The sequence below is a fragment of the Phalacrocorax aristotelis genome, chromosome 1 (genome assembly GCF_949628215.1).
Source record: "Phalacrocorax aristotelis chromosome 1, bGulAri2.1, whole genome shotgun sequence".
In the NCBI taxonomy this organism is placed as follows: Eukaryota; Metazoa; Chordata; class Aves; order Suliformes; family Phalacrocoracidae; genus Phalacrocorax; species Phalacrocorax aristotelis.
Window position 1 is genome coordinate 208,740,225 of NC_134276.1, and position 24,484 is coordinate 208,764,708.

The window sequence follows — 24,484 nt, forward strand, 5'->3', positions numbered from 1 at the left end:
AATTCCTTTAAACTGTGCCCTAAATGAGAAGCCAAAAATGAATCAATTAATCCTCTGTTAGCTGTCAGAACCAGCTATTTCAGCCTCTGATGTGCTCTGCAACATGTAGAGACAAACCTGATTAAATCAATTAACATCCAGGAAAGACTTGGTTCCTCAACGAACTTGTTCCATGACACTGGGAAAAATTGTACTTTTGCTTTTATACCTGTTTCAGCTCCTGTGCCTTGCCTGGTGGGGAGCCTACAATCCACTCGGACCCAAATGTGGCCATTCAGAGCCAAGGGAGAGAAGCACTGAAAGTGAGTGGAACTTAGGGCAGCCTTTCTGTAAATCACTGTCAACCTTGCTGAAGTGCTGGCTCGGTGTTCTCCCCTTCTTGCCAAAAAAAGCCACCATTTAATCTTCAGTGCTAGGAAATATCAATGTAATTACTTTAGTCATTAATACTGAATTCATGCCTGTGTTTAATGCTAGTCCAAATAATGTATGTGAGGTATTCTACTGCCTGGAAAAAAAGATGAATACCACTTAAAGAACTTGAACCATATAATCTTTGTAAAATATAGAGCCATTCTGCAATCCATGTGTGGTGCTGTTTCACTATTTGGTAGAACTGCAAAAACTGTAGATTTGTTATACAAAATGTCAAATAAGAAACCAATAATTCCTCAGAATTCAACCATTTTTTTCAAAAGGTGATAATTTACTTATCTGATTTTCCATCCTAACTCAATATCAATGACTTTGATCTGCATCAAACAAACAAAAATCCATTTGGTATTGATGTCAGTACTGCTACAGTGGTAGCTGATTGATCAAGATGGTCAAATCATATTCATAATGTTTAAATCCTAGGTAATCTCTTTTTTGGAGCATCCACTTCTGCATTTTGACTTGTGTCTATAACCCCAAGAGAAGCACAGGAAAACATTAATTTAAAATGAGAGAGGACATGCATTTGTAATCATACTACAGGGAGAAAGGCTGTACTGGCATGGACTAGATAAGCTAAAAGGCCTTTTTACCTCTCATTCCTGTGATTCACTGATAAATAAATTGTATGCAATGTTTATTTCTGCAAGTGATTGCTTTTAGTATAAAAGGGAATATTGAGTCAGTTAGTAAAGAAAAAACAACAGTGAAAGTAATGCCCCAGCAACTGATTATTCCACTGTTAAGCTCAAGAGAGCAAGCCCATACCCTGAGAGAGGTGAAATGTGAAAACTAGGTGGGGTGTTACCACAAACAGCTATTAGAAATGTCTTTGCATCTCACAGAGTCAAAAATCTGCACAATGCTGACATGATAAGGGGTAGGCCTTCAGCGAGTGTAAACGAAAGCAGTTTTGCAACAGGTGACAATTGCCATGGGTGGGTAAGTAGCTGTATTCCCAAAAGGTATGGGGTGAAGAAGAAATCCTGGATGCCGTGCTTCTCTGGGCTAGCCTGGCATTGCCTGCCGTGGGGCTCCACCTGACTTGCAGCAGGAAGGGGAAGGTGAGGGAGGCCCTGGCTGTGCCCCCTCTGTGAGATGGTGACGGGCCCCTGCAGTGCAAAGGGCAGCCTCAAGCCACACCGACAGGCAGTGACCGCTGGACTGCTCTCTTCATCCCCTGAGCTGGGATGTGACAGTCCCGGCCTAAGATACTGCAGGGGTAGACATTTCAGAAACATCTAAAAAGACAGTGAAACAGGAAAAGGGTTTGAGATGAAGACTACTTGTGATGCCTTTGAGAAATCAACACAGAGATTAGAAATTCCTTGTAGAAATTAATTGCCTGTCTCTAAGTAATGAGTTTCTGATTTTCTTCAGAATTTCTGTTTACCAAATGAAAAATCTAAGAGCTAGGCAGAAACAACTGTCGACATGACAACACTGGTATAGTTGCAGAGTATGCTACAATAGTTGCCAGATTAATTGCATTTTCAAAATATGTCTTGTTTCTTCTCTTCACTTAAAGTCCATTAAAAAAACAGAAGTTTTTTAAAGAAATTTGTGTGAAAGTTAGTGAAAAACTTGAGTGATTTTGCTGAGTTTGTTTCCTTGCAAGGTTCTTTTAATATTTCTATATTTGTTGTAAAGGGTACAGAACAAGAATGTTAATAGATCAGGAACCTGACATGAGGGTAATAAAATGTAACTCTGTGATGTCTGAAACCAAACCAAGGAATCATGAGGATGCTAGACTGTTGTTTCTAGAAAGAACCAGTCTTGAAAGAAGGACCTCAGATGATGGAGGATTTATTTCTTACCTACAAATATGTTTATTCTGATTAGTTACTTTTGTTAAAATCTGTGTCTCATTTCTAACCTGTGCACTGATCTAAATTATAGAAATATTGAAATTTGATTCTTTTTGAAAAAAAAGAGGTTAAAAAAAAGGAACTAGAACCACCTGATCTTGAAGTAGGGTATAATTTTATTTATTTATTTATTTATTTATTTAATGCCTTTAACACTTGTTAAATGCCCTGGTTTCAGCAGGCAATAGAAGGAAAGTGAATTGCCTTGTGTAATCTTGTTTTTTCCAATAATAATCTTATTTACATTGTAAAATATTGCATGTATCTTAAATACATATTTTTTAAAAATGTAAATATAGGTACATGTTTCTAGTTCATCCTGGCTTTATTTTCTCAAGTCAAGTCATTAGGGACAATTTGTTCTCCAGAAAGTTCCATTAGAAAAATCCTCATAGTTCAATCAATGCACTTAAATAAACTTGATTTTTCATTTGCTTCTTTGGCAATTAAATTAAAGTTATCAAGGTTCAGATCCAAAAAACCAATGTCAGCAGCCAGATTTAGATGAACTGTTACTATAGGCTCAATAGAAAGTGAGGTTTCTTCCCAGGAGTACACTTACTGCTTCTGAACACACCATATGACCTACCTTATAGAGGTACCCCTTTCTACCCCTATTGCCTGGGGTCCTAACTTTGGGACCGTAGGACCTTAACACGAGGTTGCTACATTCAAGTCCCAACAAGATTTTTGAAAAACTTTAAATACTTAATTATCCTATTTTCCTTTTGGAAATGTATGGTTCTAGTACTCGATTAAACTTATTGCTGAGCCATTCCACACGTTTGCAGAAATGCTAGTGTGTATATATTCAAATAAATATGTTCTGGACTGTGAATTCAGGAAGATTTGTACATTAGCAGCAGTCTGCTTTTTCTTCCTGAATTAATTTACCTCGCAAAGCAACAGAAAATGGATTGTACTTACTGAACCAGGTCTAGGATAAGGTACTTTTCCTTCGTATAGAGCCCAGTGGTATTCAGGTCCTTCTTTATGAGCATATGGTCCATTGAAAGCTGCTCGGACACTTGCCATGTGGTAAACACATATAGCATAGCCTCTAAATATATTGCTATGAAGTAAAATTAAAATAGATTATTAAAGCCATATGTCACATTCTGTACATATAATACTGGTATTATTGTGTGATTAAAAATAAGTTACATTTCAACAGTATTCAGGGAGAAAAAAGCTACTTATTGTTTCCTGTATGCTTTTCTTATAACTGCTGTGTCCAATGTTCTTTACAAAATCTTTAATGGATTTATATTTATAACATTCGTCTGAGGAAGCTCTGTGTTTTTAGCCCAAAATTTGAAGGCGGTGAACACTGGCTCTAAATTACTTGTCTATAAACACAGAGGAAGAGCAGCAAACTGAACTCAGGTCTTACATGCCTTTGATTAGTGACTTAAGCAGTTAACCATTTTCGTTCTCTAAGATTTTCCTGTTATAGTTTCTTTGGAAAGATGGGAATCATCCAATGCTGACTGAAATGAACAGGAGATTTTTTATATTGAGTGGGAATGTTGGTTGGTGTTATTAGTTATATCATCACTCTGTGGAGATCAACCCACGTAAAAGTATCTTTTTTACTTTTAAATTTTATTCATTTAGCTCCAGAGAAGCAATTAATTATTTTTTGAAGAAGTCTTAGTTCACTCTACAAAGAAATTGTCTCTGAAGACTGCAGAAGGTGATCCAGATCATTTTAATTAGATGCCCAACTGTCCCGACTGTCATGGGGAGCCAGTAGGAAATGCTAGGTGCCTGCATCCTTAGAGGACCAGATCTACCTTGCTTTATTAAAAAAAAAAAAAATCAGGAGAGTGAAATAGTGGCAAAAGCACAGCTGCTCTCCTCTGCCGGTTACATCCTAAACTAACAGCTGGATGGCCAAGAAACAGGTACTGCACGCTTGCACTTGAACCAGGCTGCAGAGGAAAAGGAGGCCACCAGCAGCATCACAGCTGGTGTTTTAGGCTTCACAGAAGTGAGTAGGAATTTAAACTGCTATCTACTTAAAGCTGAATTACAGTGGAGCTCTTAAAGGAAGACAGGTGGCTCTGATAGGTTGCTTTTATAAGCATGCAGGAGTAATTTGACACTAGGCAATGTTCAAGCAGAGAAACTTCTGATTAATTTCTGATCCAGATAGGCTGGATCACTGAATGAGACTTCAAGCCCCTGAGTGTCATAGACCAGTTTTTACATTAACAAGGAAGCCCTATGTAAATAGAACAGGGATTAAACTTTTTATTGTGTATTTGCTAAGGTATATTTATCATGCAGCTTCTATCTCTTCAACAGGCTGTTCAAACATTCCTCTATTGCTGCTATTATTTCTTCTAGTTTTTACCTTGTAGTGTTGAAGAGGCCAAATATCACTGGATTTTTGTTATCACGAGTTTGCAGCAAAAACACATCCTCTGTAAAATTTAAATGCAATGTTATTTGTAGCAAACAACTTTTCTCAGCCCCACTAGAGAAACTTCATTGCTTGTTAAGAGTGTAATCCTGTTTTAATCATATATGCTATTTAATTTTATGTGGATTTTGCAATGCAATAAGTAAAAGCATAATGATGATAGTCAATGCCATATGTGTAGAACTTTATATACATTGGAAACAAAACACTAACAACCATTCCCTGTTAATGAATACAATTACAATATTTGACAGTAAGATGTGTTATCATGAAATTATATGTTTTGTATGATGGTTTTACGTTTGTTGCAGTCTAGGATATTTACCTAATTCATCAAAATGCGTATCAATTCCATTTCTGCCGGGCACAGAGCAAACTAGTCTGGTTTTGAGGAAAGTGCTCCATTTATTTACGAGCATTCGCTGGCCTCCCATATCATTCTGCATAGAAAGAAACAAATGCTCATGGTAATTTGAATGAGTAAGTCTAGAAGCACAAACATCTCTGCTGAATTAGCTGCTTGTTGTATCTTTTAATGTCAAAAGCATGCATTTTCAAACCACATGTCAATTACTAGTATTATTTCTCTGGAGTCGGTTTTCAAGTAAAATTGCGCTGATCAAGTCCAGGTCTCATTAAGAGCTGTGGGTTTATAAAAATTTTTAAATTCTGTACCGCATCCATGGATAGTTTTAATGATACAGCTGTTGTAAAGCTTTTTTATTTCTCATTTTTGTTAACTGGGTGTACTGCGTACATTAGCAGTGTTTAGCTTTGCTTTAGGACCTCAGTTCAGGGTTAGATCAACACATTTAGACACTGAAGCCCTGAGTCTATCTATGGAGCCGGTACAGCTGGGGCAAGTCTGAAGCAAGTGTCTACATGGTGTTCTAAAAACTTCTGAAGAACTTTAAATAATTCTGGCTTTGCTATGATAGTTTCATTTTCTTCTGCAACTGTCAGACCGCCAAGAAAAGGGAGCATTTAGTACTACTTAGTAGTCAGACTCTGTAACCTTTGGGTAGCATCCTCCAAGCTATGACCTTATATTCAGGTAAACTGTGTACTGACTGTTGAAGGCTCTGTATTAGGCTTGCAAAACTCCTCTCACAGCTTTACTCTAAGCTACGGAAATTAATTTCTTTCCTCAGCTTCACACTGAGATCTTACGACAGGAGAGATGTGTTTTCTTCAGAAAAGTAGAAATATAAAGAGTAGGTGCCTCTGTGTTGCAAAACCTGTTAACAGCTCAGATGCAAATGTACAAGTTGGAAAAAAAAGCTAGCTCTTGAATCACCAGCTAGGTATTTTTCATATTCATTAAATCAAATTTGAATTATAGCATATGGATGTGAAGTTAATGTCTGGGTGATAAAGAATTTGGAGTTTTGGGCAAGTGGATGAGAAAGGTCTGTGGCATTTTGGTTTAACTCATGGCAAGACGTAAGACATTTAGGTGGATATATTTCAGACTAGAGGGAACTATTAAACAATCTATTCAGACAACTACCAGAACACTGGCCAAAGAATTCTATTTCAGATCTTGATGCAGGCTCGAATTCAGAAAGCCAACTGGCTTTGTGAACATTAATGTCTTAGGCTGCAATTTGGTATTTTGCATACTTCAGATGTTTTAAGTTATATATGAATACTCCTTAAGAAATTTTAATAGGTAGGATGCTGGTGACCATATGTGAAATATACTATACTTCAGGGTGACAGAAGATATTTAACTTGTGTCTCGCTTTTTGCCCAATAGTTTTAGGAATGTATCCCCAACAGTTAGGAGGGAAGAATGCAATTTTTTTCAGAAACAAAATCAGATGCTAAGAAATAAAATTCTCATCCTTCCTTTAATCAAGCAGATGTAGTCCCATGGGAGATCTCCTCTCATCAGCCCTGCCATAATTCAATTAATAGAAGAGGAATGCACCCAGATTTCATCAGTTGTTCAGAGAGAACCAATTATGGGCAGCTTAATCTGGGAGATCGTATGTTAATGGTGCTCCTCTCTAGCAACTGCCTGAGACCTCCTTCCTGTGTGTGGTGCCAGGGAAGCAAAAACAATGGGATCAACCCATCAGGAACCTGGCATGAGTGGGAAATGGATGGTCATTCAGGGCAGTAAAAGGGAAGCAAGGTGTCTCCTTGGGACTTTTCTGCTCCTTCTGGTAAACCTTATGCCTGGCTGTGATAATAATTTCCTGGACAATTCAGTCTGTTCTAGTTTCCTATCTGCACAATTTTCCTTAGTTGTTGTTCAGAAGAAGAATGATAGATGAAATGAAAACAGTAGCAAATTACTATTTATAAAGTACTCTGTAGATGGTTGACATTGTGCCCCTCCTATTGTTCATGCATCAGAAAGAGGTTTTTAAAATTTACAGAATCACAGAATAGTTGAATTTAGCAGGGACCTCTTGAGATCATCTAGGCCAACTGCTTTGCTCAGAGTAAGTCGCTTTAAGCAAGCTGCGCAGCAAGTTGCTCAGACCCATGTCCAGTTGGGCTTTGAATATCTCCAAGATGGAGACTCTGGGCAACTTGTGTCAGTGTTCAACCACCCTGGCAATAAAAAAATGTCCTCTTATGTTCAGATAGAATTTCATTTGTTTCAGTCTGTGCCAATTGCCTCTTGTCCTGTCCAGCTGGCTGCAAAAGCCAGCTGTCTAGTAGGATAGCTATTGATCCTCCACAAATGCAAGTGAGCTAAGTCTCCTCCTTGCTGACAGAATAGGAAGGCAAGAGAGAACGCCAGAGAGGACTGGTGTCTGAGCTGGTCCTCTCACCAGGAATGTAATGGGACATCAGTTTATGTCAGCTGTAAAAGCTGCAGGAGGCCCTGGACCTACAACCAATACTGAGTGATGGAGCCTCGAGCTGAATTGAGAATATGGATGGTAAGAGTGTCCTGTGGGCAACTGCTATTACTGTTACCACGTATAAGTACAAAGAAAGATGGAGCTGAATAATGAGATTTCTAATATTGCCCTCCTCTCTCAGCAAAATTCAGCTTCAAGCCTAGATTTCAGATAATTTTTGAATTTTCAAATGCTTGAGGCTGTTTAGATGTAGGGTTTTCATTCAGACCTATAACTTACTGTCACATACGTTAACAGACATCATATTTGCCTGGGAGAAGGACCAAAGAAAGGAGCATGCTTTTTCTTCATTTAACTGGGGAATCAGAAAAAGGATCTTACCGCACATATGCGTCCCACTCTGGTATATATAGCATGAGTGTTTGTCTCAGCCTCTAATGCTTTTTCAGTAAAGAAGAAATATACTTTGTTATCATCGTGGTCCTCATTGTCAGGAATCATGTAGGAGCCAACGAATTTTGGTTCTTTAAAAGAAAACAGAAATGAATTGAATTCAAGTTTATTAAAACATTCTCTTATTTTTTCAATCCTTAAAATCAGCTGGTAGCAAAGTAAAAATAAAATTAAAGAATGAGGGATCTAACTGTCAGAGAGCTACCTAAGGGGAATAGGGTGATAGAGATTTTTTTTAATGGGTGGGTATCTATAGAACATGTGGAATGCATTAATGTTGAAATAATTTCATAGCTCAAATTCACAAATCAATATTCCTTTGTATATGTGCAAGAAAAAAAGACTTTTTTCCACTCCTGTTCTCTGGGGTTTGAATGTTTTAATTTGGATTAGGCTAAAACCTGGCACTAATATTCACATAACAATCTCTGATCCCATACACACAAGGTGTAAGAATATCAACTTCAGGCAAACAACCTTTTAGATAAAGAAAAAGCTCTGGTAGTTCAGCTAATAGATGTTACACAGACATATGTCTTCACAGATAGAAGATGCATTGTGTACCTTTGTCATGAAATAAAAACCCTCTAATTATTTCCTGTTTTGACATTTTGCCGCAAAGTTGAAACCTAAGTTCAGACTTCAGTCCATGCCTGTGTACCTTTTAACCCCACACCAAGCAAAGCTGTGAATGACTTCATCTTACTGAATCGTAGCAAAGTTTTTACAAGTTCTTTAAATGAGAATGTAATTAATAGAGTAAGTATGATTTCTTAAGAAGCAGTGGGTAATGTAAATATTTTTTAACTTCCTGTTCTTTATGAAAACAGTCATTGCATTTTAAGACATTGATTCAGCACTTGCTAATTTTCTGAAGTGTTTTTAATATACATTTAAGACTATTCCGTTTCTGCAAATGTAAATTTCAAGTACAGACAAAATGAAAGGCAAAGTTTGAGACCATAATATAAAGAATTCTATATTTAAAATAATGAAATCTTCCAGAGAGAAGAGAAACTTCAGTTGCATATTATGAACGTCCACTTGATCGTTGCTACTCATATAGCCAGTCTAAACACTTTGTTCAGCAAAGCTTTAAGTATTGGACTTAAAGTATATCCAAGCATGTTCTAAACATATTTTAAAAAAATTAATTCAAGTTTGAGGTCAGATTTATGTAGGAAGAAGTATGAAGCAGAACTATTTTATCTCTTCTGATTTGGGAGAAAACACCTTGAAATTTGAGAGAAAAAAGTTCTATGTCCTTTCACTGAAAAGGTGATGCTCACCATATGAATCACCATAAAAAGCAATTATTGACTCTCCTTGCCAAACATTAGCAATAATTATGTCATTGTTATGGTGAAATATTGTAATACTTTTGGAGCAAAACAAATGAAGATTCTGACTCCCCATTTCACAGAAATTTCAACACATTGAAATTCAGGTCCATTTCGCATTGAAGAGTATGAAACAGTTTCTGAATTTCCAAGCACATGATTTTTCTCAATATTTTTCTTGTGGAATATTTTACTTTTCTTCTTTAAATTTACTGCTTTAACTCTTTATTTCATTTAAATATATGATCATTGTATGTTTATTATTTTGCATTATTGCATGACATCTCTTTACTACACAACTTGGCAAAGACTCCGTTGTTTTAGTGCAACATAAAGGAAAAATTATCTCATCTAGAAAAAAGAGTACTATGTTCTAATTAGAAGCCCCCATTAATTAAATACAGATTTTTAACATATTATTTTAGTTATATCTGGCATATCATGAAAGAGTACAGAATATCCAGGGTATAAATTAAAAGCAACTTTAAAAGTGAAAAATGTTCCACTTGTTACATCCAATATATAATCAAAGATTTTAATGTTCATCCTGGCAGGAGGTTCATGAAAAATTTCATGGAAAAAAGATAGGTTAAATAAATCAATGTCCAAATGGATATACGTATGCATGAACATTATAATTTTAATTTCTGGTCAAACAGAAATTCTCTAGTCATCCTCTGATTCTGTGTTCTTCCTTCTTCTTCCCATACCTTTCAACAGGCGTTCACTATCAGGTTCAGTTCGGAGATGGGCCACACGATTCATGGTGCGAAATAGGGCAGCATCTCTTCCCCAGTAGTCACTGTAGAGACCAGTAAAAAGTTCACCACCTGCAGACCATAGATTAAAAAAAACAAAAAAACCCTAATTTGGTAACGTTGTACTTGCTAATTTCATTGCATATGATAGGAACTACATTATAAACATAGCTCATTAATATTTGCTCAGATTCCTGTAAGAAGACGAGTCAGTAAGTTACGTATAGTCTAAAGAGTGTATGAACATTGATCCTACCAGCACAGCAACATTTCCAGTGGAACAGCATGAGGACATGAATTTTAAATTTCATTAATGGGCTTGGCCTCATTTTCAAAACTGACTTAATGACTTAAGGATAGATTCACACACAAAGTATGAAGACATTGAATTAACATCTAACCACATCTGCCACAGTAAACTCTGCCACATCAGGCACCTAAGTTCAAAGATCTCACTGTAATTCAGTTCAGTGACCCTAAAGACACCTACCCTTTGTCAGCACCTAAATTTTCACCAGTGCTTTGCTTCGGAGCACTTGCAGACATTCCCTGCTCTTCCTAATGAGAAACAACGAATTGCTTGGTCCCAGAGCTGAAAGGGACATGTTGGATTTATGAGGAACCAGACATAACAGGAGCCAGAAATGGGATGAAAATGCAGCAACAGGTGTCAGAAGGTGCAGTGCTAAGGAAAATAATAGTGATAGCTGCACCAAACCACTGATTTGGCCTACACTGCATGGATACAGCTTGAGGCTAAACCATGCTTGAATCCACAGGTTGGACCTCAAACAAGGAAGTGTTTCCTGAACATAGTTATCAGATTTGGCTCTGTGCAAAGCATGTCTGAATAAAAGATTAATTAAAGAAGCACATGCCAAAAACACTGCAGGGCTGGATGCAGTTGTCTCCCCAGATGGAGAAATAAGAAACAGTACCTGCTACCTTAGAAGTGATTTCTGTAAACAAGCACGTTTTATTAGGCTGCGGGGGTTTCCCAGTCAGCCTACTGGAGCTGTTCCACTTTACCTAGAATAACTACAGCTTGGGTGTAACTTGCTGGCTGGGGTTCTTAGGTCTTCAGTGGACAGAGAAAGAGAGCCTATTTTTCTCTGGTCCAGCAATAATTTGTTTTCATATCCTCAAAATATTCACCAGAGTAGAGACAGAACCTGAGATCTCATCCAACTGATGATGAACATTTCCTGAAAAATTTAAGGGAGCAGAAATTAAGTCCCATTTCTAAAGGGTTTAGGTGGCTTTCACAAATTATGCAAGAATAAGAAAATATTAGAAATAATATACAGTTTGCCAATAAGTTTTCAAATTCTGTAGGTAGTAGAGTACAACCGGATCATACATATGTTCAAATATCCAGCCTATCTCTACTTGACCCATCTAAAATTGTGATATTGGATATATTTTATTTTAGTAAAATACCAGCAATAGTTTTATCTTTTAGTTATGCAAGGGCAGAATTTCCCCTAACTGACCAATCTATAAGAATAATATATTTAATAGCTTTGTGGATTTAGATTAGAAACTTCTTAGTCCCAGTTTGAAAAGCAGACAGTTATTGTCACTAGGTGGCATCCTTATGTTAGAAAATAACCCAGCAGGAATTAAACTGCACAAAAGGGAAATAAACTATTTTACAGTTCGTGGCTAATCTGAGTGGTGGTTACAGTGACACAGCTTCCTAACCCCCAATCAAAATAAACATGACTGATCCATAAAAAAAATATTGCTTGAATTTATGAAGGATAATAGTAAAAGCAAGGATTTTTCTTTTTGATCTCTCTCAAAGTGTGACTTTTGTTTCTCTTAGGAGATATAGATTAATTGAATGGTACCATAAGTCTGAACAATGATTCTGGAAAGTTTGTATTTTGGCAGCTGGGGCTGGTTCAGAAACCTCTGCTGATCTGGAGCTGAGTGTAGTTTTGCCTTAGGCTTCACCATACAAAAATGAATATTGCCATGTAAAATACATGGTCGTAATTTAGTGCAAAATATTGGCAAGTGAAATGAAAAGTAAATATAAATTATAGCATCAGTAGAAGTTAAAGTTACCCAAAACTAATAGAGAGCTTTATTTTTTAAGCAACACAGAGCTGCTAAACAACAGAATTTGCCAGTGTCTGGATAAATGTTCCAAACAATCTTCACAACCCTAATTAATGGGTTACATTAGCCATAAATCCCTCTTTAAGAATTCAATTGAAAAAATGTCTCAGACTGGCTGGCTTTTTTTTTTTTTTTTTTTTTTTAATTATGGTGATGTGTAGTACAAAACATGATGCTTTTATCCTTTCAACTCCATAGTGAATCTTGGAGAATGATCAGTACAGGATAAATGATTTGTCACATATTGCTGGTGATCAGGATTGACATTTACAAATCCAGATGTTCAGAAGTTTGGATATGAAACCTACTCCCTCTGTTTGACATAAGTATAAAATCTTAGTATACATAACTAACCCGCTGGTATGGCGTTCTACCATATACTGAAGAAGTTACAACTCATTTTATCTGTGAGATCCTGGGGGAGAAAATGGAAGTTCCAGTCGTGGATAGATATTGTTCTATGAAAGATATTGCAGTTACAGAAGATCAATCTGATTTTTACACTGAGGTGCTACTAAACTAAACATAAGACAGGTATCAGGCGTGAACAGACAGGTCACCTTGCCTGAGGAAAGTGATGAGACAATACTGAGGAGTGTGACTAGCAAAGATCTCAGCACAAAAACATCCAACGTAATTCTGAGATCTTTTGCACTTTTGACATTAAGAGGATCTTCTCTTTTCCTTTTCAACAGTCTTTTGCACATCCTTTCAATCCATGCCACAAATTTTGTACACTGCTAGGTTTTTACAGGTGCTGACTAATTCTAAATTTAGAGACAACCCGAGGCTGAGACTTGAAAAATCCTGGCAAGACTTCTACTCTTTTCTCCTCCATTAAAAAGTTACTACTATATATCAACTCACTCCTGCCTTGGTTGCAGGTTTTTATACTGCTGCACATCACATTGATAAACCAGTACTTTCCAGTGAAAATCAACTGAGCAATTTCACTCTTCCCCCCTTCCAGTCTATCCTCAGCCTCACATGTATTTGACAAATTAATTGCTAAAATTTAAGTTTTAACACAGCCTGGTCAATCCTGCTAAAACAAGATTAGAAACTTTCTTCTTTCCTTATTTAAACAACAACAAAAAAGTATATCCCATCGACCTCAAAAACCAGTTTTAGCTCAAGTGATACATGCATACTTTTCAGCCAACATTCTTTTCAAGCAAACAAATACAACAAAATTCAGCTGGGACCACTTAAAAGGTACCTTTATCTTCTTCCCTTTTCTCAGAGCAAAATATTAACAAAACGAAATACAAACTTTTTATTCTAAAACCAAGAATTCCTAGATGTCAACCCTAATGTAAACCAGATTGAAACGTGATTAAATTTCAAAAACTTAATATATACAAGAGATTTCTAAAAATAGGCTGCTTCCACCTTAGAAGTGTGTTTCCTTCATTTGTTACTGGCATGGTTTGCTTACCTGCTTCAAACTGGAAGGTAATGCAAACATAAGCTATTAATCATCAGTAGTCCTTTTTGTGTAAAGCCCCCATTATATCACTTTCTACAAAGTGGAGTAGCTCTCTTACGAATAAAGGAGTAGAAGATAATGAGTAGAACACAAGCAGCACCTTTCATGCCTTTCTTTGACTGTCAGCTAGTTATTACTCACAGGACAAATAAAAGCAGAATACCAGCTCACATTTTTAGCAAGTGATACTTTTCACAGTAGGAAAAAACCAAATTCAAAATAAATTAGCTATTGCTTAGCTGGTAAACTTCTTCTGTATAATTGTATTTTCTGTCTGTTAGTCAAGTATTCTGTCTCTGGTTTTGAGAGAAAGTGTAATTATTTTAGTTCACTGTCTAGAGTAAAAGAAAAGACACAAATACATGGAACTGTTTTAAAACTGTAAAACCAGAAAATATCGTTGGAATGGACTCCCTGGAGAGAAAAACATATTCAAATGTTGTTTATGTTTTTCACCACTTGCTGGTAATATATTGCAGGTAACAAAACAGACATAAACTAATTTCTCAGCTCTCAAGAGCTAGTGTGGTCTAAGTTAATCAGTGTACATGATCTGATATCAAAAATAGTTTTGGCTATTGAAAGCAGATGGGATTGTTCATTAGAAATAGAAGTCCAAAATTTTGTGTGCTGTTTATCTAAACATGCACATTTTATTCAGCTTGTCTGCCATCCAACATCTATTCTGTTTCCTGATGCTGACAATAAATTGCTAAAAGTTAATTGTTCATAAATTAAGGAATTAATCACAAGCTACTTTACCACTAAGTGAGATAACCTGTAATAAAACTTATGACAGGCTGGATATTTAGTTTTAAAGCCAAGTCACGAACTATTGTTTTCTTGAAGTAAGTATTTTAACTGATGTGTTGAAATACATGAAGAGATACAGAAAAAGAGATTCTCTTCCTAAATTAATCTAGCTAAATCTGGTTCTAATTAGTGATGGTGCAAATCATCTTTCAAGATCAAGATTTTAAAAGCTTTTAAACTTTTATCAGAGGTATGTAAAGTTTCCTTGTTAGTGTAATCCTCACTGTTAGTCAATAGCCACGCTGGTATAGGCTGCTCTGTTAATGTGCCCTGCAGAGGTGGAAGCAGGTTTTGACTTGTTTAGTCAGGAAGAAGGGTATGCTGAGACGTGAAAGCTTTTGCTAACAGGTTTGCATAAAACCTTTTTAAGGTCATGCACATTGGCTGAACCTCCATGGGAGAGTGGAGGCGACTCTGAGGTGCAGCCTCCAGGGGCACGCTGAGGCCATACCAGGAGTGGATTTCACTTCCTAAGAAAATTGGAGTGCATGAAGAAGAAGGGAACCTCCAAGCACTGGAGGAAAGACTGGAAGACCAGTCCTGGAGGGTGCATGGTGTAGTTGTCAGCTCCTGTCATGGGGTCATGGCCACCATGAGCTGGAATCAGGGCTTGGCTGAATGAAGGAGCACACCTTCCTTCAGAGTGCACTTGGCATTAGAAGTCTCAGTCTCATTTTCAAATGGCAATTAAAAGATTATTTAATATTCACTGTGCTTGTATCTATGTCTTCTGCCCTTTTCAAATGGATATCTACACAGATAAAGGATGTGCATTCTGGAGTCTAAGGAGCAGCATTAATTCTGTTTATTCTGTAAGCTGTGTGTCTCTGGTTAGTAGAAGTTTGTAGAATATAGAATACATGGAAATACAAACTTCCTTAGAGTATTTTTCCTAAATGCTGGAAGTGTTTAATTCCAATAGTATACAAGTATAAAAACATAAATAAAATAATAAACTCTTTGAAGAATTTTGTTATGCTTTTGAAATATCATTCTCTGATCACTTGAAATTATAGAATTCCCAATGGAGGCCTAGAAAAGCAGCCTCTAAATACCTTTCTCAGGTTGTGTTATTTTTGATGAAGGGCTGAAAGTTTGTTTTTTCGGTGTTGTATCAGTGATCTGATAAAAATTTATTATTTTCTCCTCTTAATCTTGCCACACTGCAGAACTGTTAGCTTTGTGAGATTGATTTTATAAGTCTCTGTCAGTGGATGTCCAAGACTCTGATCAACATTTATCAGGCAAGGGTCTCTCTTTCAGATCCATAGGACCTCCCATAATCCAGGCAAGCTAATGAATAGGCCAGAAACACAAGGACTAACCGTTAGTCTTTAACTGCTCAGTGGGACAATCTGGCTTCATTTAAGCAAATAAAATTCACATTGATCTCACAGTAGGAACATGATCGGGTTAATTTATTTACTTAGTTCTGTCTGAGGAAAGGTTGAGAAGGACTTCAAGACTAGACCATAAGGTTTCAGGCCTACAGCAAATTCCATGGGATGAGTCTTTGTTCCCAGGCTGAGCTAAGACTGGAATCTGTTAAAAACTGTAGAAACAATTTAGAAATAAGGGTGGAAGAAAAGTGTAACAATCTGTGCTTCATGGATTTTGGAAGGTCAGTCAAAATACAGCAGTTTTTTTCTGATTCTTTCATGACTTCTTAACCCAATAACTAAAGATTTTGAGCTGTTTTTTTTTTTTTAAATGGTAATGAACGATAATTTGATGAAGTGCTGCAATTTGAAAGATTTGGCCTTATGGGTGAATATTCTTCTTGTAAGTAATTTGTTAATGTAAAGGAACAAATAAACCAAGCATGTCACTCATAACCAATACTTCCTTGCCACTATGGGTGAGCTATATCATTGTACTTAATAATCAGAAACTTTAGCTGTCTGATTTTAAGATATGAAGTCAAACATAAATGTCAGAGGCCCCTAAAATCCTCTAGTTTTTTCACCCTGAAGAGTTGAAAAATTTATTTGATCTTTAGCCTCTGTTTTTCTAGGTATTTTTTTAAATGACTGTTCCATTTGAATGCTCAGTTTTCATTTATTTGTTTTCTAAAAACAGAAATAACTGTGTTACTCCCTAAGTGCATCTAACTTTCACCCTTTACCTGCTGTTTGACTCTATTTTTAGTCAAAGTACTCTAATATTGTCAAGACTGTTTTCTTGATCTCACAAAATGTTTTCAAGACAGTGTTATAGAGGAAAAAACATATGGTTTGCTATACTGCAACTTCAAAGGCCCCAGCTCTACAGTGTTATTCTTACCAGCAAGGCACAAAGGAGCACCATCTCAACACAGCTTTCTGGCACTGCAGGACTTAGACTGTATTCTATTTTTATAACTGTTGAGTATAAGATCTTTTAACAGAAAATCACCAGTTTTAGATAGTTTTGTTAGAAGGCAGCGTTGAATAAAATCTGTTTTGATCTCAAAAGCTGCAATTTATGTAACAATAAATGCTTGGCATAAAAACAGTTAAATTCACATTTTTACAGGACTCTTGTTACTCATATTATGTCTCAGTAGATGAAAAATAGTAAATTTTGTGCATTTATCTCAGTGGTGTAAAAGACTAAGTTAGACATATTGCTTTGCTTTGAAGGAAAGCAGGAATTTTCTGTTTCCAAAATTACACAACAATCAATTATCTCTTCAGGATGGCACGTGTCATATAACATCTACTCACTTCAGTGAGACACCCTGGCTGGAGTTAATGCTGTCTGGGATGTAATATTAATGTGGGTAGCACCATGAGGATTAAGTCTGACATAGGGAAGGTTGCAATAGAAGACTGACAACACTTTGGTGTGCTGAAGAAAGAGACTCAGAATGACAGATTGACAGGACCATGAAGCATGTGACATAAAAATCATTACCAATTAAGATGGAGGTGAAGGAAGAACTGGGGTCAAAAGGACATCTGCCTCGTCCTCTCTCAAATTTGTGCGATTCCAGTTGAAACAGATGATCCTTTAAAAAAAAATCACAGAAAACAATGTAAACAGGCAAAAAAAAAATGTCCTTAGAGATGAGCTTTAACTTCATTATACCTTTGCAATGGATTGACTTCATTAGGGAAAAAGCACAATTACGGTTGCTCACTGATGTACTAGTAAAATTTCTTTGGGTTTCTACAAATCATCTTTCTGTGTGCACTGCCCAAACAGAATCCGTAAAATATGCACTAAAAGTGCACTTGTTTCATATCTGTGGGAGTAGGGAGTGAAGATTCCTCTATCTTTTCTCAAAATTATCTAAACGTTAAATAGATATCTAGCCATGGAATGTATTTTCCCTCTTTAAACATCTTTTTTTCCAGTAGTGTTAAATATATCATGCTGAGTTATCTTCTCTTGGTAGCTTTGAAATGTTTATATCTCTTCTGTGTAAAAGTATGTTGAGGAATGAATCCCCAATTCTGGTTTTCAGAGCAGATGTGATTTCTGCAGTGGATTTAAGAGAATAACAGTATAAAAAGAATATTGACAACTTAGTTTAATTTATCTATATTAGGCTTTAAAGACTGAGAAAGAATTTACAATTTAAATTTTCATTTTCAATGCTACTTTTATCCCAGCTCTCTCAAAAGAGTCCATTAATGTTTGATTAAAACATCAAGTGAGGGCACAATATTTTTTAAATTTATATATTAACCAAAAAGCATACCAAAGACATGGAGATGGGGGCGAACAAAAGACCAAGTACCGAGAAAGCTATGAAAGCTTCATAAAAAATATGCCACCCAGCCATCAAGTATGTGACTAGCAAACATTTCAATAGTCTAGCAGTTCCAGTTCTGTGTAACAGTTTTACTCAAAAGTCTACTGAAGTGCAGATAATTCAACTTATTGGATAAATGCAAATTACCTGTTCAGTCTACTAATCTCAGGTTCACATTGCTAACATACTAAGGCAAATGTTTTGTGAGGCATAAAATTACATGTGACCCCAAATACCCCAGAATTTTGAGGAGGATCTGCCTGGATCTCCCCCTTACAGCAAATATTCTCAAAGGCCAAGAGGCTTTTTAACCATAAAAAATCATAGTTTATTACACCTGACTTTTCAGGTATTTATTAGAATAACTCAGTATTTGCACAGAAAAAAAGCTCAGTATATCTAGACTGGACAAAATAGTGTCCTAGTAGTCCTTATTTAAATGTATGTAGTCCTTATGTCTTTATAGCAGGTTCTTTATTTCTGCTGTTGGTTACATTCATGTAATTTCAGGGGGTTGTAGCATATGCAGCTCAGTCTCTTGAAAGTTTTGTTTTTGAGAGATAAAGAAAACTGATTATGTGCCTGCCTTCTGTAATGCTCTATTCCCCACTTTCCTTTAGATCACCCACCTATTTCCACCCATCCCACCCTACAACCTACAAATCTCTCTCTTCACAGACAAGTGTAATTGCCCCCAAAGGAAAACTAATGCTCTCGTCTCTTCACGTAGCTGGACGCATGACAGTTATGTTATCCTGAAAAAAACATAAAAGGCAAGGAGCATAGGAGCAGAAGAGAACTGAGCGTTGCATGTGATGGAAAACTGGTAAGATAATACGAATAATAATAATAATGAAAAATTTCTATTTTAAAATGACAGAAAAATAAAAGATATAAGGACAGTGGGAAAATTGTAGAGCTGTTAGTTCCCACTCATTGATGAATAATTGAATATTTCTATGCTTTTCATTTAAAACAATTAATCTTGAATTTGTCACAAGCCCCCACCCTTCAAAGCATTACCCACTCCTTAATCCCCAGACCAGCCAAGCTGATGTACCTGTCTTGCATTCCCACCTGTCTAAATAACACATGCCATTTTGCTGCAACTTCTTATCAAAAAATAAGATTCCCATTAGTTAGAGAGTTTCCATAAAAATCGGGTGTAACCCAGAATGCAGTTCTGGTAAAGTAAGACATCTGTTTCATGTCTACTTGAAATGAAAAAGCTGCCCTAAAATTAAAACAGAAATCAAAACTGACACAAAATTAAAGTAACAGTCCTAAAACCCACAAGGTAACAAGGCATTCAGAATCTCACCTCTCCAGAAGCTCCCATGTTTGCCTAACCCTGGCACGCTAGCGCCTGATGTTAAAGCTGATGCAGCAGAAAATAATCATTCTGAGTAGAGACGGGTAGTGTGGATATATTATTTTCTGCTGTATCAGCTTCAGTTGCACATCAGTAGTAGTTATTCCCCCTCTGCTGTTGGGTAAATGTCAAACAATGAAGAAATATTTCTCTGTGTGTGGAAATCTCAGTCCCATGCCATACTTTTCAAACATCACATACCAAGTATTTTTCAAAACTAAATACCATAATATTTTTGGTCAACAGTATTAAAAAAAGAGTAAAGAGAACTCAGGAAGGGAAAGAAAAACTTGTGAAACTGTGCAAAAGGCTAGGAAGTCATCATCATAAAATATGATATAAAGGAAATATTTCTAACAACAATATGACTGTCTGATGTTATTTATCCTCTAATCAGGTATTAAAAATAAAGTTACTCATCAAACAGTTTCTTTTCTGGGATCTCAACAAAACTATTTGTCAATGCATCAGTTAAACAAAGGAAAAACCCCAAATTTTTAGCGAGAAAGATATAGAAGCTTGTGGGGAAATAAACTGAGAGTTAAAATTTAATAGATTTTTCTAGTCCTAATGCTTTTTGTTCACTTTTCCCCACATTAAAATAAAAATGGACTTGTCTATGAAAGGAAAAAGTAACAAATTTAAAACTGATTACAGAAAAAACATACTCAGGTAAAGTGATGAGATGTAGAAACAAAATTATTTTGAAACAATACTTGAAGTTGCATTATCCGTACTTCATGATTTGCAGTGTATGACTTATATTTTATTCTACATAGGGAACAGTAAGTGAAATTTTGTGCTGTAGAACAAGACATGATCCCACCAGAGCATCACAAACCACACTTTGTATTCAGGTCTTCCCCTAGTAAATTACCACTGATACTCACACCAGGGAGGCTTGGCCGGTATGGGAGTCTTCCAGATGATGTGGAAGGATTTTGTGTCACTGTACACCAAATTATAGTATCACAAGGAAGAAGCTACAAATGTAGCTAACTTTTCCACTGAGAATCAGAATGAAATCAATAATAAAGACAAACCTATCTTTTTAAAATTCATGACATAAATGTGTTTAAAACAGCTAGCTATATGGCTATGGCATGAAAACATTAGGCGGTATGCAAAGTATCCTGTCATTACGTTTTAACAGCCGGAATTTCTGAATAAGGATCGTAGCTTAAATATATAATCTAATGCTAACACTGAAGGAAGACAAAAATTTGGGTTTCAGTGTGTCTTGGAGAAGTTTCTAAGTGGATCTCAGCAGTTTTGATATAAGGCAGGATGTGCATCTCATAAATGCTTGCAGATGCGTGTAACTGTCTGAAAAGTCACTGAAAATGTAAGCAATGACTCCTCCAAGAGAAATATTCCACCTTCACCTTTTAGGACAGCATACCAAATATTCCATGGTTGCAATAAGTTATTCCCATCACTGGGGTGAATAACTGAGGATCAAGTGTTAGATATGTCAGATTCCACGGGATGTCAGTTTAAATGAAATAAGCGTTACACATTAATAATCAGCTTTGAAGGCTAATACCATAATTCTAACTCTCCTTGCTGTTTGTGACATTGGAATCCCTTGAGAAATGTCAGAAGAAAACTGACAGTTTCCGCACAGATTATTCAACACAGCAGTTCAACACTGCAATTTATTTTATGGGCATTTTTCAGTGGTTAGGGTAAAAATTATGCAAAAACTCATATGGAGGACAGGGAGTAGAATTACAAATTTCTACATGTAGTTTGGGAAAAGAAATGGGGCTCTGGGTTGATTTATGACACCTATGACTCACAAAGCATAATATACTTTCAACTATTATTAAAATAATGTTGTTTAAAAAGAAATAGAAGACATTTCCAAGAGCATCAAGCATTTTGCTATTAACTTGATATGAATTGATAATTTTAGACAATGAAGAATAATGTAGGCTATAAATAATAATGAACGAAAAGGTCAATCAGAACCATTAAAATTTAAAGACTACATTTAACTTTTCTTGCAGAAAATTGCTTTCTTTAATGCCAAGTGCTGCTTTGCTCTGGTTCAAGACAGCATTTATGCATGCGGTTAATTTATAACATATGCTTACTTCCATTCTTATTCAGCAAAGTACCTAAGCCTATTCTCAATGTTAATACAAAGGCTGTATCTTTTCACTAAATCAGGCACTTAAAAATATAGAGGCTTTGGTTGGGTTTTCCTATGATATTATTTTTATGAGAAAAAATAATTTTATTTTCTGTAAGGGGATTTTTTTTCACATTCAATTTTTATTATTTTCCAGGTAACAAAAAAAAATAAAACATATCATACTGGCATTTTTTAAGAGGAAATATAAACCATTTCAGAACCTTTAATTACATACTTAACTGCGTATGCATATGCTCCAGCAGTATAATCAAGGTCTGCTCTCTGGGAGACCCCTGCCTTTTTGCAGTTGGTACCTTTTTTGGTTGCTTTTGGGGGGTTTGGTGGTTTTTCGTTTGTTTGTTTAAGACATCCGTCTTACTTATATTGAAAGATGGTAGATCATATTTAGAGTATTGTGGGGAAGCGACTGCAGATTCTTGTTCCATGTACTGTGGTCTTCTTTTTATTCCTAATACTATCTTAAAACCAAAGTAACAAAACAATGAAGTAAGTAACACATGGGAAAAACTGATTTTAAAACTTCACCACTAAGTACACAGTGGGACACAGTTGCAGCTTTATTAACAGTCTTTAGCACCGTGGAAATTAATGTAAATTATGAAATCTCCAAGACAGTAACAGACTTTATTCTGTAGAAAATAAAATTTTAAAATATTTAACGTAACAGGTGTGCTATTTCTAAACAAAGAAACCATTTGTTGCCCATATGTACTTTCCCATTTATTCATATAATTTTTAAGTCTGATTTAATCTTAACATTGCACCTTTAAATTCTGGCATGTTGCACATCCATGTGTGTATTCACATGGCGTAACACGAGGACCAAAAGAACTTATTTCAAAATTAATCAAATATAAGATTTGTAGAGCATTTCACTGGTGTAACTGGATTTTTTTCTCATGCAAGAAATTGAATACTTAGTGAATCCAGGGGAATTTTGTGACCACAGTAGAAAGTGAAGTGCAATGCACAGAATAAAACTCATCTTGATTTCCATTCTCTTTTGCACTATAATGTTTTTAGTATAAATTTACATGACACTTTCTTGCAAATATTATTTTGTTCTGTATATTTACAAAATATTTTTTTCATTTCTTTTCTTTTTTCTTGTGTAATCACTTATCCTTACATTTTTATTTTGACATAGAAAGACACACTTCATACACAATGCAGAGGCTTCTTTTAGGAAGGATGGACCTTGACTTTCCCATTAAAAAAAATCTGAAAAGTCACAGAACATGTGTGTAAATTAGCAGAAAATAATTCAAATATAAGTCTCCAAAATGAACTCTCAACTCCATGACCTGTCTTAATCTGTACACTTGCCTCATCAAGAAGACACATGGTAAAAGAGGTAGATAGTAGAATACTTTTGTTTTTGCATAACAACAGAAAAAAACATATTGTGTCAGACCTGAAAAGACATCTCACATCATATAGCCTTTTGTATTTAAGCAAACTAAATTTTGGTGCTAAGAAAAATGTGTATTAACAGTATCTGATGACTATATTCCCAAATATTAGGTAGCTGCCTAATTGATATAAATCCAACCATTTAATTCAAGAAATAAAAATCTAAAACAAATAGAAAATTAGTCAATGCCATGGGGTTTATAAAAGGAATATGTGCTCCAAATACACTAATAAGATCCTGTTGCAACCTACTGGCTTATTTAAGTCAGCATAATGCAGGCATGCAGTTATGTGGGTGAGTAACACTAGGATGCTCCAACAGTGAAAGAACCTTTCATTTGATGATGTAATATCTTCTTAAAAGTATCCAAATACTAATTTTCAACAGGACCTAAGCACTGGCAATATATTGCTCTGCTTGTTGTCAGAGGATTACTAACTTTGAAAATTACACCTTCCATGTTCACTCAACTTTCTTTTCCGAGCCAAATGAGGATACACTATTAGGAATAAAGTCCTCAAATAACTGGCTGAAACAGTCAGTTCTTTGCTATTTGACATAATTAAGATTATTTGGGAGGTAGTATTTCTTCGGAGGATCTGTTTTCAATCCTCTTTACTATCCAGTGACATACTGAAAAGATCAATCGTACTATGGGATGAGAATGCATAAAATATTACGGACATTAAATCCTCCCTAAAAATTCAGATGTATTTTTCAGGTCTATGCATTTTATTCCACAGTTAAATGATTAAGACACATTGGGCTCCAATGTGAAAATGTGTTTAAAATCTGGAGCTATGTCAGACTGCTGTCTGGGTTTGCTAAAGGATTAGCAATTTGTGACTTGTGGCAAAATATCTGGCCTAAAGTGACAGAAAAAATATATTTCCTTGATTTAATGCACGTGAAATACTCTGGCAATAGGAAAAAAAAAAAACAACAAGCCTACACATAGAAATCACAGGCATTTATCCTTAGGAGTTCTGCGTGTTTAAATGGAAGTGATTCATTTGGTCAGAATTTTAGGAGACACACCTTTGCATGACCTTAGCTGGACACATAAACTCATTAGGGTCCTATGGCATAGTTTAGGAGCTTTAGCAAAATAAATTATGATTATTTTGCACTAGTGTGGCAATCAGTATGTATGAAAGTTCCAGAGACCACATAAGGGGTCTCCAGAATTAAAAGGTTTGAATAGGTGTGTATAGAGTTATAGTCTTATGACCAGGTGAAGAAGGAGCTAACTGCTATACAGA

The 24,484-nt window shown here is 35.8% G+C and overlaps 1 protein-coding gene across 1 annotated transcript in view; it reads right to left on the reverse strand.

Moving 5' to 3' along the window:
- The window catches only part of SEMA3E (semaphorin 3E), a 145,610-nt gene that overhangs the window by 22,803 nt on the left and 98,323 nt on the right, over window positions 1–24,484 (reverse strand). Inside the window, exons 5-10 of the mRNA XM_075081515.1 lie at window positions 17,432–17,525; window positions 10,060–10,179; window positions 7,938–8,080; window positions 5,060–5,174; window positions 4,666–4,735; window positions 3,234–3,378 (exon numbers count right to left, since the gene is read on the reverse strand). Of these exons, the coding sequence (XP_074937616.1) occupies window positions 3,234–3,378; window positions 4,666–4,735; window positions 5,060–5,174; window positions 7,938–8,080; window positions 10,060–10,179; window positions 17,432–17,525 (687 nt within the window). The remainder of the gene's footprint in view (window positions 1–3,233; window positions 3,379–4,665; window positions 4,736–5,059; window positions 5,175–7,937; window positions 8,081–10,059; window positions 10,180–17,431; window positions 17,526–24,484) is intronic.